The 20,475-nt window shown below is 40.5% G+C and overlaps 1 protein-coding gene across 2 annotated transcripts in view; it reads right to left on the bottom strand.

Annotated features, from left to right (window-relative positions):
* LOC111875385 (coiled-coil domain-containing protein 40) overlaps positions 1 to 20,475 on the bottom strand; it is a 24,178-nt gene that overhangs the window by 341 nt on the left and 3,362 nt on the right. For both annotated transcript variants that reach the window (XM_023871600.2, XM_023871601.2), the window contains exons 2-12: positions 19,096 to 19,315; positions 18,404 to 18,561; positions 16,660 to 16,904; positions 15,150 to 15,393; positions 13,016 to 13,198; positions 11,946 to 12,191; positions 10,780 to 10,954; positions 7,619 to 7,827; positions 5,105 to 5,320; positions 4,156 to 4,344; positions 1,850 to 2,008 (exon numbers count right to left, since the gene is read on the bottom strand). In XM_023871600.2, the coding sequence (XP_023727368.1) occupies positions 1,850 to 2,008; positions 4,156 to 4,344; positions 5,105 to 5,320; positions 7,619 to 7,827; positions 10,780 to 10,954; positions 11,946 to 12,191; positions 13,016 to 13,198; positions 15,150 to 15,393; positions 16,660 to 16,904; positions 18,404 to 18,561; positions 19,096 to 19,315 (2,244 nt within the window). The remainder of the gene's footprint in view (positions 1 to 1,849; positions 2,009 to 4,155; positions 4,345 to 5,104; positions 5,321 to 7,618; positions 7,828 to 10,779; positions 10,955 to 11,945; positions 12,192 to 13,015; positions 13,199 to 15,149; positions 15,394 to 16,659; positions 16,905 to 18,403; positions 18,562 to 19,095; positions 19,316 to 20,475) is intronic.

The following is a 20,475-nucleotide window of genomic DNA, read 5'->3' as shown; positions in this document are numbered from 1 at the left end:
CTTTTTAAGCCCTAAACTGAACTGAGAAATAGACAGTAAGTGATTATTGTATACTGTGCCAGCCTGCAATGCTGTAGTCATCTATATATGTCTCAGCCACTTGTGACCATATTCAAGTGAATATGCACATTCCTTTGTATATATAAAATTGAAATGTAATGATTGGGTAACCTTGATGGGACAGGTATGGTAAGGGTTCACTGTAAAGCTGGGCGTTCACCACCTTCTGGCCTTACACCTAAGTGCTAAACAGAGGGTACAATAACAGGTGGCACTGCTAACATTGCTTGTTTGGAATGCTGCATGTAATGTGTACACACACAACCACAGACTGATGGCAGAATCACATTGTCACGATTTTAGGGGTGTGACTAAAGATGAGGTTGGATCAGATAATTAGATTTACTGACCACTTGTACCCACCACTCAAAACTACAGGTGATTACGGCACTATTTGCTAATCTCCAGGGGGGCACGCGGTAGTGTAGTTGGTTGAGGCATTATGCTGCAAGCAGGAAGGTCGCGGGATCAAATCCTGATGAGGTCATTGGATTTTTTCCAATTGACCTACTCCTTCCAGCCACACTATGGCCCTGGGGTTTGACTCAGCCTATAGCAGAAATGAGTACCAGGAATATTCTTGGAGTGTTCTTGGGGGTATAGGGTGGTCAATGCATAGGGCTGACAACCTTACCACCATTTATGAGCTGACTGTCTAGTAAATGTGGGAACCTCAACATCTGACAACCCCATGAGCCTCCACAGCCTGTTAAAGGGATACCTTTACTTTTTTTTTGCTAATCTCCACACTTCACAAATCACCACAGCACTTGCTAAGGCTTTTGCAGCCTGTGACTTAATGAGCCATCCTGGCAACAGCTTCTAACAGTGGAGATTCTTCAGTCTCCTGTGCTCAGGTCATTGTCAGAGCCACCCATGCAGAATTCCCCATCAATTTCCTCACTTTCAGCTGCCAACTCAACTATAGCACTATCTCTTCTCAGTCTCACTTGCATGGTTACTAGTTACTAGTGCCCTCCAAGGTCAACTCGAATAGACCAATTGGAGGGCACTAGTAAAGACAACACCACATGCTGTGGAGGAAGCACACAATCTAGGAGCATATGGCAGTCAAAAACTAAAAGTAGACCACGAACGTGAGGGGCATGCTGCCAAGAAAAACATCTTGATACATTTACGAAAATGACGACACCCTGGGTGAGGTGAAATAATATGCGACTGAAATTTTAAAGGATTTTATGTCGTTTTACTTAAGAAGAATACAGCATGTGATTTTAACACAAATTAAAACAGTGTAGCAGTTTAAAACAGTTTTAGTAAAATATCTGTAACATAAAAACACTTGAAGATGGCCGTTTGAGGCCGAAACATGTAGTGTTGAAGTGTAGAATATAAAAGTGTTGCAATTTTGATGGAAGATAATAAACAATGGACGCTAATTTGAACAATTGCAACGGGTTGCTGAAATACAGAAGTTAACTAACATTCTACCATAGATTGCTACGAGTACCCTCGTAGCTACTCCCTAACTCTGGAGACAGGCTTTCTCTTATTTAATGTTCAATTTAATTGATCCCTAGTCATGAATCGCTGAGTGTTAAATTTTCACACATTAATGATTCTCATTTTAGTGTTCAGATCTACTGCTCCCCAAATAAACCTTAAATCAAGAAGAGCGGAAGAGCTGGCGAGAAATAAAAATCGAAAGTTTGTGGCAAGAGAGAAGAGACTGGAGACTATTTCCCCACCATGAATTCACATAAAGTGGAAATGATGCTAGATGATGATTCTTTAGAATACAGATTATAACTGTAAAGGAATGATGTACCTTTTGGTGTTGCAGTTTCCCTTCTTCAAGCTTTACGTCTAATTCTTTGATAACATCCTGCAGTTGCTGCATCTGATTCTTCTTGTCCTGTATCTGCTCAATCAACTGGTCATGTTGCTGCTGTACATCTTGGATCTGGTGTTCGACTGACTTTATTTCCTGCAACCAGCCAGATGCATTAGTTATCTGTCTTGCATATGAAGAGTATTGCCCTCTGGGATGTAATGCTATGTATTCCAGTAGAAGTTTACAGATTTGGAGAAACATACTGCCTTCTTCAAGGTCATTGAGTAAGTCGTGCAAATGAGCAGCCATTGTGTTCCTCTGAAACACTGGTGAACATTTGTTGGATATCCCAGAAGACAATCGTCGTAGTCACTGCTCTGAGAACTTCAAAATCCAACACTGTCTTATGTGGTTTGAAAATTCTGTAGTAGTTAAACTGATCAAGAAGTTCTGTAGTTGCATGGAACCTGAATCTTCATTACATTGTTAAACAGAGGCTCACTATTGGAGCCTATTCTAAAACAGTTCAAACCATGCGAGATATGAGATGAGGTTTTCACAGTTTTGGATTGTGATCTTCTGGGTTGTGAGACTGTGTAGACTGGTAGGTGGCCTACTGCCTCCATGTTCAGGGTAGGAAATGAGGGAAGTACAGTCCTCCAAAATTTTTGTAACCACCTACCAGACTATCATACCCTAGAAGACCATATTCTAAAATGGCTGAGTCTACTCCACACCCTATTTCTGAAACTTCCATTTTAGTATAATCCTCTCATCTATACATAGGTTTCCAAAGTAATATCTTCCCTTATGGTTTTCTGACTAAAATGTTATATGCATTTTACATTTCTTCAACATGTGCTAAATGTGACCAACCTCATCATACAGTCATTCTAAAAATACCTTCTATATAATGAGGACAAGTATGAAGTTTACCCTTATGGAGTGCCCCTATGCTACATATCTGGAAAATTAACCCAATACAACACAATCATACAGGTTGGTGTAGTGGTGATGCTGTATATATCTGGGAAGAAGAAAGGTGAAGTTCCTGTGCTTAATTAAGCACTACACCATGAAGATGTAGGGGGAGTGGAAGTATAGCTCTGCCATTCTTGACCTCGCCACTAGATGCAGGTGATTGGTCATCTTCGTGCCCTTACTGCTTTAACCATGGGGACATTGCCCCCAGTACCTATTGGATAAGAGGCTGGGTGGGCCCCAGAACTGGTCTGGACGCTGTTCAGAAGAGAAAAATATTGCCATGCTGGGAATTGAATCTGGCCTGTCCAACCCATAGCATCTCACTATCCCAGCTCCATATCTGCAAAGTGCTTGGCTCATATCTTGGCCAGGACACCAGTTATCTTGTTTTTCAGTCCCTCCAGGCATATGCCAGGCCAGTACTACAATTAGGCCACAGTCACTACCTTTCATATTCTTTCCAATCCATCAGTGATCCTACCATTCAAATCTATATAGTCTAGATATTGACAGCATCACAGAAAACAAAAATAACAAGGCTATGAATAAAAATTATGTTTCAGCTATACAGGTTGTCCTAGGAGCTAGGGTCAGTATTCTGGGAGGTCGTAATATTGGTCATTCTAAGCAAAAAAGTGTATGTGTCCTATTCCGAATGGTCTCCGAGATAGAGCTATTTCATTGGACAGTTTCAAAATTGATAAGAAAGAGATATTACATACTGTTTCTATTTATTGTTCAAGTGACAAAGTTTGTACAGTTTTCCCAGTACAATATATTTTCAAAAATTCCACCATCAAGATCAATGCACTTTGCAGCTCATGTGAGGACATGGTGTGTTGCTCATGTGTACAGTGAAATAGCTGCATCTCATAGGACACACATACATTACACTTTTTTGCTCTGAATGACTAATACTTTGACCTGCCAGAATATTGACCTATCCTGGAACACTTGTACAGCCCACAATCAACATTATATAAACACCTGATCTTGTAGTAAATATTAAAAAAGAGAAGGTTGGAGTGGTTGGGTATTGTATATTAGAATGGACCAAACAAAGGTGGCTAAGAATATTACTGAAACTAAGTCAGAAGGTAGGATAAGCGTAGGAAAGGGCCAGATTGAGACAGCTGAAGGATCTAGTGAATGAATGGTATACAAGAACTGAAAGTGAAGAGGTGGAGGCAAGAGGTAAATAACAGAAGTCTGAGCATATACCAAGCTTCCTAGAGGATGGCAACGCTAAGGTGTAAGTAAGTACATCACAGCCAGTATTAATCAGAAATCATGAATGTAGCCAGGAAGTTACCTACACTATTCACTTGTTTGACCCTGTTTCGGATATCCTCCAGTTTCTTCTGAAAGCTATGTTGAGTGTTGTGACTGCCCTTATGGGATTTCCGAGTTTCTGCCTGGTCAACAATTGTGTCACGCTTTGAAACGCAGTTTTCAAGATCTCCAATCAGCTTTTCTTGAGCTTTGCGCAGCTGGGAATACCTAACCTGAAAAATGAAAATCAAAGTGTTTGAAGAGTACTGCCTTCTGGAATCTGATGCTGTACAGTCTGGTAGAAGATCAGCAATGTCTTTGAAGGAGGGGATGTACTGCATCCATCTTCAGAGTTTAAATGTAAGCCAAATATGTAACCTCTACTACTGCCTGCTTCTTGCTGGTTTCTTGCTTGTCTTAGTCTTTACCCTAAAGACTGAAATATCAGTGAACCTATACCACACCACACAGTGTCACAGCCCAGAAGACAGCACTCTACAGAGTCACCACTGTAAGAATCCGCTGTCCTGATGACTGGCAAATGACGAATTGGAAAGGAGACGGAAGGATACAGTCATGGCTAATTTAAAGTGCTACTGTGGTTTTTGCCTGAAGAGCCTGGAAATGGCCACTAAAAATCTTGGTGAGGATAGCTGGTATTCCATCCTAAATTCAAACCCTTCACCTCCCAAATACAAGTCAGAAGCTTTACTGCTTAAACCAGCTTGTCGGGTTGTTCTGTCCATGTTACATAATATTACATAGCCTATCCAAGTGAAGTAGAGTTAGTATATAACCAAGACCAAATCCATGAAATAAGTCTTCTATCCAACAAAATTTTACAGTGTTACAAATCATTAACATATACTAGTACAGCTGACTCAGAAGAATAATTTGGTACTGAAGGACTTTCTCTATTATGTAGAGTTACAGAGGCCTGGAGGGGATAAATTAGTAGTTTGGGGAGCAATATGCAGCATGCTGAATAGGCACCTCCATGCGATGGATTTCAGCTTTCATGGCCCCAACATCACCCTCTTTCCTCCTCTCATGCTGTGTTATCTGCTTGGTTTCTTGTGCCATCTGCAACTTCTTCTCCCAAGCCAACAATTCTCGTTGCTTTTCTAATAGTGACTCCCCTAGTTGAACCTTTTCTTGCTCCAGATCTCGAATCTCTGATTGCAGCAATACAGCTTCTAACTCCGCATCCTATAACAGAAGAGTGCCACAAGAAAGTACATGAAACACGATACAAATACTTGAAGCTCAGTTTTACATTCCAAACCATGAGAATCAATTATTTAAATTATCCATCTGGACCGATTAATTAAGATAGAAACCATCTAGTTAAAATATACTCTCTGAGAATTCAACAGGCAATTCATCATTCATTATATATGCTTTCATATGATTAACTTCCCTGCTTTCTCTCACATATCTTTCTGTTCCAACATGTTATTCAATGCTGTCTTAAGACTGACATTTAATGCTCTAGCTCATGAATTGCAAACACAAATTGTCAATTGTAAGCTGCCTCCTTTATATTACACTTCACATATCACACACTTCCACATCAGTATAATACAGGATGAATCATATAGAACAGGCCTGATGAATTTGCTAATAATTCTACAGGTGATGCATATAACCGCTCACAATTACGACATAATAATCTGTGGGCCGTGCTGAGTCGAATGGTGTGCTCATGATCCAGCAAGTGGCAGCCCTTATGTTGCAAGGTCAAGGACAATCCCGAAACATGTCTGCAGTGTGCAAGCAACAGTCATGGAGTTCACTGTTGAACAGCAAGTGTTTCTAATGCCTACTTGAAAACGGCGGACACTTTCAACACCTGCTCTGATCACGGCACACAATCCAAGATATGTGTAAATTACTTTAATATCTGTATGGTATATTTTATATTACAGCTCATTTCGTCGGGCCAGTTCTATATGAATCACCCTGTATATATATATACTCACAGAACAGACATGGTACACTGAAACACTGATTGCTTATCTGTGACCAACTATATAACTCATGTTCAGGCAATATGTTAACACCTGATAATTCATTGCACTGATAATGCAAAATTGCATCATTTCATAGTTTTCATCTCACCGTTACATTACTTCTTTATATAATGTACAAGGGGACCAAGTACATGAAAGTGACCTGAGCAGTGCTCACTGTCCTTGATTTTCAAGGAAATACTGTGTTAATTCACATTAGGGAGTGCATAAAAATGTAAATTCCTGTTCCCTACTGCAGATCAAATACAGAACACTCAAGGATATTTGTACTCTTGCCAATATGTATGGCAGTCACAGAAGTTATAGCAAATTAGACGAGTAAACTTCGATTTCTTAATCTAAATGCTATTCCTCCTTTCAAGTTTTAATATAATGTATATTGTGATACCGACAAGGAAAGGAGCATTACCCAGAGGAGAATGAATACTTCTATGAAACCAGGTTAAAATTAAATTTATAAAATTTGTTGTAATCACCTATCATCTATGTTGGATCTGAGGTTCTCGCAGCAGTGACTACAAGGAGAATTCATCACTCGAGTACTGGAGTGATATGTCTCCACTTTTGGGTGAAAATGAGATAATCTGCTTTGATTCTCTACATCAACTTTTATTATCTATACATACATACATGGGTTTGCCTTACTTTTAAGTGTGAGATTTCAGAATGTGATTTTTTCTAAGTCACACTGCAGTTGACTCCCAAACTTCAAATCGAGTTCCCTAAAAAATTCCAGTGCTCAGGTGACAAATTTATCTTTTTGGATATAATGTTGGGTAGTCCAATATTTCATAGAAATAGATTGCATTTATGTAAGAGTAAGCCAAGCAAGCCATTCACTCTTTGACTATGAATACGAAGGCAGTATACTTTAAAATATCAGTGAACTCTACTGGATCACAAGACATGACATTCCAGAGAATGAGGGTGTTTGAGAACAGGGTATTGAGGAGAATATTTGGACCGAAGAGAGATGAAGTGACACGAGGTTGGAGAAAACTGCATTATGAGGAGCTCCATAACTTGTACTCTTCTCCAAGTATAATTAGAAGGATCAAGTCAAGGAGGATGAGGTGGGAAGGTCATGTAGCACGAATGGGGGAGACGTGGAATGCGTATAAGATATTGGGAAAGCCAGAAGGAAAGAGACCACAGGGAAGACCAAGGCATAGGTGGGTGAAGAATATTAGAATGGATCTTAGAGAGATAGGATGGGATGGTATGGATTGGATAGATCTGGCTCAGGATAGGGACCAGTGGAGGGCTCTTGTGAACATGGTAATGAACCTTTGGGTTCCATAAAATGCTGGGAATTTCTTGAGTAGCTGCAGAATTGGTGGCTCCTCCAGAAGGGCTCAGCTCCATGAGTAAGTATTCTTTACCTACCACGTAGGTTTCAATTGTGCTGTAGTAAACCTGTCATAGGATCAGGGAGCAGCACTGAATTTTGAATTACTATAAACAAGAGACACACCTTGAGAATGTTCATGTAATGGTTCTGCATAGACAGATTCTCTTTGTCCAAGGTTCCCTTATAATCCTTCTTCTCACAGAGTTTCAAGTTCAGTGATAACAGTTTATTACAGAGTGAGGCAATTGAACGGCTAATTGCCTTCTCCTCTTTGTTGTGGCTCTCAATCTCATGCTCAATTTTCAAGTTCTTCTGATCCAGAATTAACACCTCTGCACAGAAAGAACAAACAATTAAAATCTGAGGTAGGTAAATTTTCTTTGTTAAGACCATAGGTTGTGGTTAATTAAACAGGTGGCCAAATTTACTTATTTAAGAAGTGAATCTACTGGGTGATAATGTAGATACCATAAAGAAAAACACACAAAACTTTAATTGACGCAAGTAAGGAGGTTGGTCTAGAAGTAAACACAGAGAAAACTAACTGTCTTGTCACCAAAATGCAGGGATAAATCATGACATAAAGAAAGGAAACAAATGTTTTGAAAATGCGGCACAGTTCAGATATTTGGGAACAACGATAAAAAATTGAAACCTGATTCAGGAGGAAATTAAGAGGAGACTGAACTCAGGTAATAGTTGCTACCATGAAGTCCAGAAACTTTTGTCTTCTCGTCTCCTGTCCAAAAACATAAAAATTAGAATATACAAAACTACAAATTTACCTGTGGTTCTCTGTGGGTGTGAAACTTGGTCTCTGACATTAAGGGAGAAAGATAGGCTGAGGATGTTTGAGAAGAGGGCGTTGAGGGCAGTATTTTGACCAAAGAGAGATGAAGTGACAGGAGGTTGGAGAAAACTGCATAATGAGGAGCTTCATAACGTGCACTCTTCTCAAAGTATAATTAGAATGATCAAGTCAAGGAAGTTGAGATGGGCAGGACATGTTGCACGAATGGGGAGACAAATGCATATAGGATACTGGTGGGAAAGACAGAAGGAAAGAGACCACTGGGAAGACCAAAGCATAGGTGGGTGAAAAATATTAAAATGGAGAAAGCAGTCTTCTAGGATGTGGCGCCATGTACATATTGTGTTAACCGACGTTTCAGAGGAACATAATGCCTCCATTTTCAGGGTAGAAGACAAGAAGAAATCCATGATTGAACCAGCGTGACCACGTGCAACAGACTGAGTCCAGTCGAGTAAAACCAGCTATATAAGAGCAGAAAGAGAAGGGAGGGGGCTGCACGGGGAATCGACAGAGAAGGGGGAGGGGAAGGGTCTAGGGATGTGGGCCAGCAGGTAGCAGGCCAGAGCAGGTATAGAGTATGTGTCGGGGAGAAAGAGAAGGCAAGATCAAATGAAGGGCAAACCCTGAAGCTCGAGGTTTGCGAAGCGAGTCGGGCATGGACCTGCATGTCCTTGTGGATCACGCATCATGTTTCTGAGGTTTCTTGAGGGAACAGATGAGAGGCTTCCATGACTTGCTGAGACAAAACTCCACCTCTCGGTTCATATTGTCGGGATGGAGTTCAATCTCAATGGCCTCCCTGATGATGCGATCCATATATCAGGTCTTGGTGGCGAGGATGGAGGTATTCTGAAGCTGAATGCGATGTCCCAAATCGATGCCGTGTTCAGCCACAGCTGACTTGTCCGGATGTTCAAGACGATGTGCCGCTGACGCTCCGTCAACCTCATGTCCACAGAATGGCCTGTCTGCCCAATATAGACCTTGGGCCTTGGGCAGTGGGCCTGACTCCAAAGAAATTAGCTAGTTTCCTCCAGCCGGTCAAAGACAGCCTGGGACTATGGACACCAGGTGTATACAGAATCCCCTGCAAGTGCGGCAAGGTCTATATTGGGCAAATTGAATTGTTCCCAGCCAAATGTCGCAATGAGATCTTGAGTTGTGGTGGCAGTGTATGGGCGAGCATTGTTAAAAAGCACCACAGCACGCCAACTATGCATGCCACTTTGCTTGTTCCGGATTGCACAATGCAGTTTCTTAATTGTGTCGCAATAGACACCTGTGTTGATTGTTGAGCCTTGAGGCAAGAATTCCACAAGCAGTATGGGTTTTCTGTCCTAAAACACTGTGCACATGACCTTGTCAGTTGAAATGGTCTGTTTGAATTTTGTCTTTATTGGTGATCTGTGCTTCCATTCCATGGGCTGCTGCTTTGATTCAGGGGTTATGTGCAATACCCATATCTTGTCCCCTGTGCCTATGCGGCTCAAGAAATCATTGCTTTACTCACTGTATTGTGTCAGAAAGGTCAACACACTGGCCTGCTGTTTCATTTTGTGTTCATCTGTAAGCATCTTCGGCACCCAACGTGAACACAATTTCCAAAAACGAAGTTCATCAGACACAATATTGTGAAGAAGTGACCATGAAATTTGTGGAATATGCAGGGAAAGTGATGAAATGGTGAACTGTCTGTTCTTTTGAATCTTCTCTTCCACTCCACACACCAAATTTTCATTAACCACACAAAGTCGGCCGCTCTGTGGATCATCATGCACATTTTCACATCCTTCATTAAAGTGTCTCACCCATCTCCTTACCATTGAATAACTCATGGAATGTTCTCCATACACCTCAGAAAGTTGATGATGAATGTCAGCCGGTTTCATGCTTCTTGCATTCAAGAAACGGATTACAGACCGCATTTCACATGAAGCGGGCTTCTTCATTTTCTTGAACATTGTAAACACACAGGACGATGTGTAAACGTGGTCTGACTGTCTGCAAATGATGCCTGTGCCTTCCAAAAGGAGCAATAAACTCTGCACGCATGTACACCCTAGTGACCGCAGCAGCAGTATTTGCAAACAGAACTTATTTTGTGGATATGCCTCGTAATATTAAAATGGATCTTAGAGATGCAGTATGGGGAGGTATGGATTGGATTCATCTGGCTCAAGATATGAACTCTTGTGAACACGATAATGAACCTTTGGGCTCCACAGAATGTTGGGAAACTGTTCAGTAGCCAAGCAACTGGTGACATTTCAGGGAGGACTCACCTCCATGGAGTTAGCTAGTGAGTTACTTAGCCCCACATAAAACCAAAATAGTACTAGGAGAAGGTGGAAATCCAAATTCTTAGAGGCTGAGAAGTGAAGGTAGATTATTAACATAGTAATCACATCGACTGACACAATTTTACTCTGTCTTTATGGAGAAATATACATGTAATATTGTCTTTTCTTACGCTTGCGAATGAGATTTATGTTACGGAGTTGCTCATTCCTCTGGTTTGCAAGTTGCACTGTGTGAGCCTGCTGCCGCAACCAGAACTGCTGCAGCTCCTCAGATTTTTCTGCTGTTTCTGTGATGTTCCTTTCTAGGTCCCTGATCTTCATCTCTTGAGGGCTTAGGTCTTCTACCTGCATAAACAGTCTCCTTATAATGATAATGAAATATGAGAGCAAACTTCTGAACATCTGTATTTGTATTTGAATTTCTGTCTAAATGGTTGGTTAATATACAAAGGCAACATTCAAAGTAAATATAGTAATAAAGTGTTAAAAAGACTTTCTTATTCTGTAACCAGCTAATGGTTAGTCCAGAGATGAAACCCACAGCTTAAAGGCTGATCATGCAATAATGCGATGCCTTGTGAGAGCCATCATACCCGCCAGGGGCCAGTGATGGACGAGTATGGAACAGTGGTGGAATGATGATTCATGTCTCGTTGAAACAAACTTCCTTGTTCTGTAACCAGCAAACACCCAGGTTAGGGATGAAGTCCCAAGCTTCAAGATCAAGGATAAGACAATGTGCTATCTGTTCAGGGCTACTGTACACCTCAGAAAATGGTAACAGATGGACATGGAGCAATAGTTGAATGATGATCAGCAGGGGAAAACTGAAGAAACTTGGAGAAGATCCTGCTCCCATGTCACTCTGTCCACCTCAAGTTCCATATGAAACCACTTGGGACTGAACCCAAGTCTCTGCAATAACAAGCCAGCATTTAACCACCTGAGTGATGGCATGGTCCAACAACCAAATGATACTTGAAAAAATTACACTTCTCACTCTACAATATTTTAGGTTATGTCACAAAGATCTGGTCACACTGTGATGTCACACCCTATGTAAGAGCTATATTTTCTTTGGTTGGTTGGTCACTGCTCTGTCCAAGGACAATGTTACAGAAACAATAAGCCTTCATCATAGCTCAGTTCACACTGCCTCTCAAGATGGATCTTAATTTTTTGGCTATACGCCAGAAAGAAGCTGAGTGTATAGTGTACAGGAAACTGCAAGTAGAATGTTTAAATATTTGATGTACCACGTGAAATGCTGAAGGATTAAATGAATATGCTTAAAACCCTCCATAGAATAAGCCCTTTTTCTTTGGCCAGCACTTACTCCTGACTTTGAAGTCAGTTCCTCCAGTTTTTTCTGCAAGCTGTCCAGAGCTCCCTGCTTCTTGTGTGCTTCAAGCATGCTATGGCGCAAGTCACTCTCCATGCTCTGGAGATCATTTTCCTTTGATTCTACCTGCTTCTTCAGCTCCTCCAACAGAATACTTGTCTGCTCGTTCATTCCTTTCTGATGTTCAACATCCAGTCTTGCCTGTGTGAGTTGGTTCTCCGTATTCACCATCGTGATTTCCTGTAACACCATAGGAATTCTGTTTAAAGTTGTAACAATATCTTCTTTTTTTTTTTAAATATGATGCTATGTTCATATACCATGTTGGATCTGGGGTTTCACAGCAGTGACTATAAAGAGCCATGTTTTCTGGTACAAGTTCACCAGTGTTTTAGAGGAATGTACTGCCTCCATTTTTCGGGTTAACGGGTAAACCAAGCAACAAACCAGCACAAAAATAGTAGCAGGTTCTTGCTTCTTGCTTCGCTGGCTTACTCTTTGACCTTGGAGAAGGACACAGTATACTCATATGAGACTGTGGTGAATTTTGGATTATATATAAACGAAAGTAAGTTTGCCCTGCTGGTAGTTCAGTTTGTGGGGAGTGTAAATTGCTGCTGGCCTGCACCAGCACAGTCATCCATGGTTTCAGGCCCTGTTTGGACCCATGATCAAATTTTATTTGCTTCAAGATCATTTACATGCTTTGAAGCAGGGCCTTCTCTTCAAAAAGATGAGGGGTTGGTCTTAGTAAGTAGGCACTATATTTGTTGTGCCGTAATTGAGCACAAGTATACCCGCACTTGCGCAGTGTCCAGGTATGGGCACTTATTCACTATGGACACTACACACGCTGCTGAATCTGATGTGCTAGAGAACACTGCCTCCAGCAGTTCCCCAACTGTAGTGTGTATATTTGTTGCCATAGCTATGCGTTTTAACAAGGCGTTACCTAGCAATGGACACCTCTATGAGTTTCCAGTTTATAGATGTCATGCCACATTATGAGCTGTACTTCAGATTTTGTATATGATAGTCATTGAATTAAGTTATCTGTTCAATACCTGATCCCTAGTCTTGTTTCGGAGGCCCTGAAGCACCTTATTCAAGCATTTGGCTGCTTTATCCTGTGTTATCTGATTCTGCAGCTTCTCCAGGATAGAGTCCTCCAGCGCTAGCTTCTCCTTGGACAGCCTCTCCACCCTCTTCTGGAGCAACTTCTCCTCATGTGAGTTCTTGTGATAATCCTGCAACACAGTCGTCATGAAAGGTCAACTGACCTGCCACAGGTACTCTTTACCCATCTGAAGCATGTGTACTACCTGGTTTAGCAATGAACAATTCTGCACTTTGCCCATGCAGTACATTCATGTGTTTCTTGCGATTCTCACAATAAACACCGATTATTTCCCTACATCTTTCTGAGGTGTAAACTAAATTTTTAAATATTGTTTAGATGAACTCCATGCCTCAGATGTTTAAATATAACTGAGGAAAAGTGACTAAAGTTAATCTGGAATGACAAATATTTGTATGAAGCCACTGCTTAATAATTGTTTAAAACTCTTTAAAGCACATATAAAATTTACTTTAACATCCAAAAATTATTTTCTTCACACAATGTATTAGTGTGTTCCTTAAGATTCCCACAATAATCAGTGATTATTTTCATAAATAGCATTAACTGATTGATCTTTATAATGGAGATGCACTGTGTTTCCTGTGAGATAGGAACTGAATTTTAAAACAGTATTCAAATGAGCCTTAGATTTCTAGAGAAGGACAGCTCAGTACCATCAGTGAGTATGAAGACATAATTCTGCATTTAAGTCATGGGGTGAGGCAGGTCAGTCAGTAAAGCAGCTGCAGAACTGGAGGTTCCATTCACAGAAGGAACATCAGTACTGACTTTGTTAATATGGTGTCCAGACGGCACCTGAGGACAAAGGCTGCCTACCTTGTGCTGAGATTATGGATGCATTCACTCACTCACTCAGCTGAGCAAATTGTGCAGCTACTCAACAACTTCCCAGAATTTTACGGAACCCGAAGGTTCACTATTGTGTTCACAAGAGCCCTCAACTTGCCCCTATCCAATCCATAGCATCCCATTCTATCTCTCTAAGATCTAAGACCTTCCTAATGGCATATTCTAAAGCAAAGTTGAAAAGCAGTGGCAATAAAGCATCTCCTTGTTTTAGACCATTCTGGATAGGAAAATTATCAGACAAATGTTTACCTATATGGACTTTACCATGCGTTTCATTTAAACACATTTTAATCTGCCTGACTAGTTTCATGGGTATCCCAAACTCTATCAGAATATTGTACAATACTTCCCTCATAACTGAATAATAGGCTTCCTTGAAGTCTATGAATAGTTGTGTACTGTCTCACTGTATTCCCATTTTTTCTCCAGTATGTGACAAATGCAAAAGATCTGATCAGTAGTTGATCTGTTACGTCGAAACCCATACTGGTGATCCCCAATAATTTCATCTATGTATGGACTTAACCTTGAAAGAAGAATGCTGGATAAAATTTTGTATGATGTTGATAGCAATGATATCCCATGATAATTACTACAGTCAGTTCTATCACCCTTCTTGTGAACTGGTACAATAACAGGCTCCTTCCACTGATCAGGTAGGTCGTCCTTATTCCAAATAGAATTAACTTACTTATGGATCTTGGAACGCAATATTTCCCCTCCTGCTTGAATAAGTTCTGCAAATATACTGAATAAGCAGTCTCAGACAACCAACAAGAGATGGTCCTCCAGCTTTGGGGTTGCGCATGGGGCTAACAACTCCTCATCATAAAAAATAACCTTGTTACGAAACTTTGCAAGAAGCCTCGGACCTGGATGGAGATTATGGATGCATAGAGTTCATCTCTGCTCAATCTTACATAACTTCATGGCATGATATATATTAAAAGGGATAACTGCTTTGCAGTGTACAAAAATTACTTTAATAAAAGCTGCATATAATTTGAAGTTCCATTATTACCAAAATGTCTTAATTTGAGTGTTATTCTTTCTTCAATGTTTCACCCTGTTGTACACTATGATATTGTGAAGGAAAACAACCATAGCCCAGGAGAAGGAAAGGTATTTCTGTTCTGCTTACAGAATAAAGGAAAGTGTGCTAAGCAGCAATAAGTTATTAGTTTGTATTCTACTGTATGAACACTCACCAACATAACAACTTGCATCTCCTTATCTGTCTGCTCCAGCACCTTGTGAACAGCTGATAACTGAATCTCTAGATTTTCCTTCTTCTTCTTCCCCAGAGCAATGAGACGCTCCAGATTTGCTTCCTCTGACTGATTCTTCTTTAGAATTATTGTCAGCCTTTCATTTTGTAACATTTCATCTGCTGAGGCTCTCTTTAAACCTTCAATTTCATTGTTCAGTGTTTGGAATTCTTCCTGAACTTTTCTATGAGATAGAAACAAAGATGGAACATTATAAAAGAAGAACTGTAATGGACTTGAGATCTTTGTAAGGTGGCTAATATACATTGTACAGGGTGACTCACTCAAGAGGAGGCCCTAGATTAATAATTATATATCATGTAATATCTTACCAATGAAAATGAAACCTGGAAAGTACATGTCAGTGACCTGTAAACTGTAGTTCTAAGTGCTGTATACAAGTGGTCAATAAATCCATTCACCAATCAATACCCTATCTATAGTCACAACACCTAAATATTTTGGGTGGGTGGGTGAGTGAGTGAGTGAGTGAGTGAGTGGGTGGGTGGGTGAGTGGGTGGGTGAGTGAGTGAGTGAGTGAGTGAGTGAGGGTTTAGTGAATGGGTATAAGCTTTAGTTCCATGTTCAATTGGCATTATGGCATTATGCCTTCTCAGATTGCAAATGGAGAAGATAGCCTCCAGATATGGAGGGTAACTGTGTTAACTAATTAAGCACTATGCCATGAAGACATATGGGGGCGTGGATGTATAGAACCATGTTTTCTTGACTTTGGCACTAGTTGAAAGTGTGTGGTCAACTTCATGCCCCANTCTCAGATTGCAAATGGAGAAGATAGCCTCCAGATATGGAGGGTAAAAGGTAAAAGGTAAAAGGTAAAGTTGTCCCTGTGTTAACTAATTAAGCACTATGCCATGAAGACATATGGGGGGAGGATGTATAGACCCATGTTTTCTTGACTTCGGCACTAGTTGGAAGTGTGTGGTCAACTTCATGCCCCGGCCACTTTACCCCTGGGGAAAGAGCCTCCCCCCATACCCATTGGATAGCAGGCTGGGTGGGCCCCAGAGCCAGTCCGGACAACATGGAGAAGTGAACATTCTTGCCCCCACTGGGACTTGAACTCTGACCCCTTGGTCATCCAGCCCATAGCCAGTCGCTATACTGACTACACTATCCCGGCTCAGGATACTGAGGGCAACTATAATATACTGAATAAGGAGTTGCAGACAGCCAACAAGAGGTGCTCCTTTAGCTTTGCAGCCACAATGTGGTAAAGAATGTTCAGGTTCTCTAAAATGCTGAGAACTTCCTCAGCAGTTCAGTAACTATTAGCTTCTCAAGAAGGACTCAGTTCCATGTTGTTAGTTAGATATTTTTAGCTGGTATATGGGTTACCTTGTGTGTGGGTGAGTGGGTGTGAAATGATATTATGGCCCTGATAATGACACAGTTGCAATGAATTAGTGTAAACAAGTTACTCAGTTACCTGTAATCCTGCATAACATTCATGTACACCCTGTCACGTTGCTGTATGCTAATGAACACACTGTTCCAAGACTGCAGAAGCTGCTGTTGTTCTCTGCTTAGTGCCTCCAGGTCTGCATTTGCATCAGCTATAGACTGACTAACTTTATTCCTCTCAGATTCCTTCAGTTTCAATTGTCCTTCAAGGATGGCAAGTCTTGCCTCCAGATTTGCTATCTCCGTCATCAATTTCAGAATGAAGACATCCTGTAACAGTGTGTGGTAAGGAGATAAAATTAAGTCCAATTCCTGCAGACTGTTCAGTAAGGTCGGGGCCTTCTCCCCCACAGATGATAAAGATGTATTCTTTATTTAAAGTGGCTGAAATGAATGCATAAAGGGAGGTTGTGTCCTACCTGTCATACCTCTGACACCACCTAACAAATTTCAATGAAATCTAGTACCTGAGGTACATGTTTACAGCTACTGGCAAAATCAATTTTACTTCATGTTTATTTAATATAATCCTTATTTTATATAAAACTTAAATTGAACTTCATCAACTTCCTCAAAAACAGCCCTCCATACAAAATGATTGAGGTACAATAAACTATAGAAGTGACAAAGATCCTCAGAAGAATGAAATTAAGTCTTCCCAGCATTAAACTGGGTTCATATGGATTGCATATCCAGCATTTCGGAGACTGAATCTCTCTCCATGGTCAGTGATTAATATGATGAGTGTTGTACCTGCAGACTGTATTTATATCAACAGAGTACGCTTCTTGGTTGACCCGGTGTACATTGCTGAGGGAACAGTGAGTACAGTCAGAGTCAGAGGTATCCTGTCCTAGTGCAGACTGCTGCAGAACAGTGGGCACAGTCAGGCAGACAGTGGTATCCTGCTACAGTTGATGATTGGATTTATTGGATATCTCTATCAGAGTTATACTCAATTACAATAATCTATAATAGCTCACAATCAGTGACTGCCTAAGGCTCGTTCAATTTCCTCCTGTACTACAAGCAGCTTTGCTTCCACCGTGGCTAGTTAATTAATTCATTCTTGCAGCTCATTAGTTCTCTAATTACTTGTCTGCAACTGACTCATTCATCTGTCTGGCAAATTCCTCTTTTCTTAACTTTGGGAGCACCAGACAGATATCACTGCCTTCAAGGGTTCCAGTACTCCTCTTCATGTCTACGTTGTGCCAGATACACCTTTAATACTGTGGTAACCAAATCCATTGTCCAGCAATGGACTTCTCTTCTTGTGGAAAGTGTAACACTTGGGAACGTGTTTAGCTAACCGTTGCCTAGCAATGAGTCACAATATACTTAAACCTGGGGTGTACCTTTATGCACTCATTGTTTGGTCAAGGATGCACTATCCCTGTAATGCCAAATATTGCTGACAAGAGCTTAAAACTCTTGAGTCATATTTGGGACATGTCAGACTGAAATGTTGGTCTAAAGGCCAGATATACTAACAGTTTTTTGTGGTTTTCCTCAGTCCCTCCATGAAAATTCTGTGATAATGCCTCAAATTAGGCCATACCCCTTTCCTTTCTAATTCATTACTACCTAGTTTTCCTACAATTCAAGGCAGTATAACATGAGCTACTGACAGCCTTGATGAACAATAAGTAAAATGAATATATGTTATTGCCATGTAAAACATGAAGACTGACCACAAATCCTTGACTTGAATACTGACTGAGAAACACATACACAACCTATGTCATGGGTAATATTTTCAGACTCACCTGTTTCTGCATCTCCTTGGTGAGCTGTCTTTCTTCAGCCTTAGTCTTCTCAGAAATTCTCTCTGACACAGATATCTCAGACTTCATTTCTTTCTCCCAGTCTGCAAACTGCTGTTCCAAACGCATGAGATTCTCCATCTCTGCCCGCAACTCCTCCTCTAGTTGAACACAGAAAACGCACTTTACACTTCACCTCAAAACATGCAAATTTAAAAAATTTTCATGCATCTCAGTGGTTCCTAACCTTTTCTGTCTCATGCATTCATGCATCTGTTTGTATCTCCTAATGACTAAACTTCTCACTTAATCCCTAGAGACTATGGTATTAGCAGCATCAATGCTATGGGGTACTTCTATCGCAGAGTCAATTACTTGGTTATACGTTAGCAGGGCCCCTCAAAAAAAAAAAAAACAGCATGGTGTTAAATGTTGCACAATATGTTCCAATTACTGCCAGTTAATGGTCAAAATGTAAATAAAAGAACATGATAAATTAATTTGTATTTAACATGAAGGACAGAAGGAGAAAAGGCTTTGTAAAATATGCTGACTCTAAAACTGTGCCAACCCAAACATTCCCTTCGTTAAGCTTGCTGCACCAGCCCTGGATGTTAGACATAAGCATTAGTTTTGTGTGTTACACAAGAGAAAGTAAGTGGTCTCATTTCAGAATTAATTAAGAAATATATAACCTTTCTTTTGAGCATTGTTGAGTTTCAGCTGCTCAGACTTGTACATGCTCCTGCATGTCTCTACTTCAGCCTCCTTTTCCTGCCTAATTTTGGCGATGTTCGCAATTGTCTCATGGTACTTGCCAATGAGAACCTGTTGTTTCATCACATTTTGTTGGATGTCATAAAGGTCCACCCCCAGTTCTTCATGTTCCAACCTCTTTTTCTTGATTCCTGCTTTCTGTAAGAATGAGAAGAGATCAATTTAGTGCTTTTAGAATATTGCGATTGATTGTTTCATACATTTCTGCATGACATGAATCCTTAAATTCTTCTGACATTATACTGCAATTTATTTTTCTACCCATCTATCCAAGTGTTAGGTTCCACGGGCAACTGTAAGACTATAAGAAGCCTGAAAGGAAATTACCCCACAGCAATATCCCATACCATCTTTTTGGTTCCCTTCCTTCACAGTCGTCAAATCTGACTTTCCATCACATATCCTGCTTTCACTGAAAACGCTCTGATGACCATGGCAGAGAGGAGTTTTAACTGTCACATCAGTGCTAAGGGAAATGATGGCACATACAGCCTGTCCAGCGCTTAGGGGTAGCAACCCCATAGGTGGACTGCCATTTTCTGGCTAGCAACCAATTGGTGGGACTTCTAATTGCTTTCAAGGCATTACATGAACAGGAGTTACAGCAGGATAACTGTTTCGTCAGTGTTGGGGGAAAATACTGGCATACTGAGCAACAGAAGAATACTGTTTTGTAAGATCAGTAACACATATCATTAACACTAACAGTTGAAAGGATGATGATGATGATGTTTATGAAGTAGGAGAAGGTGCAACAAACCATCTGTATATACCTGTATATATGTACAATCCGATCACTATATTCCAAGGGGAACTATATGCTACAAGTCAGTTCAAATTTTGCATCTGCAGATGATACTGATATATTTGGTAGAATGCAAAAATCTATGAAAGAAGCTTTTCTTAATTTGGAAAGAGCAGCAAAAAAGATTAATCTACAAATTAACCAAAATAAAACAAAGTACATGCCGGTAACCAAGAAAGACTGTGCTAATGGACCTACATATATTGAAATTGGCTCATGTAAATTTGAGATTGCATGTAGTTTCACTTACCTTGGATCAGAAGTTAACTGTAAAAACGATATCAGTGATGAAATAAAAAAGCGTGTACTTGCAGCAAATAAATGTCTCCATGGCCTTAGGAAACACCCGAAATCCCAATTAATACCCAGGAAAACCAAAACTATAATGTATAAAGTACTTATAAGATCAGTGCTATCTTATGCCTCCGAGACCTGGCCACTGTCAAGATCGGATGAAAGACTGTTAAGTATATTTGAAAGGAGGATCTTGAGA

The sequence above is a fragment of the Cryptotermes secundus genome, unplaced genomic scaffold, assembly GCF_002891405.2.
Source record: "Cryptotermes secundus unplaced genomic scaffold, Csec_1.0 scaffold15, whole genome shotgun sequence".
Classification (NCBI taxonomy): Eukaryota; Metazoa; Arthropoda; class Insecta; order Blattodea; family Kalotermitidae; genus Cryptotermes; species Cryptotermes secundus.
Note: the sequence above shows the minus strand (reverse complement) of the source record. Positions and strands in the feature narration are given on the sequence as shown.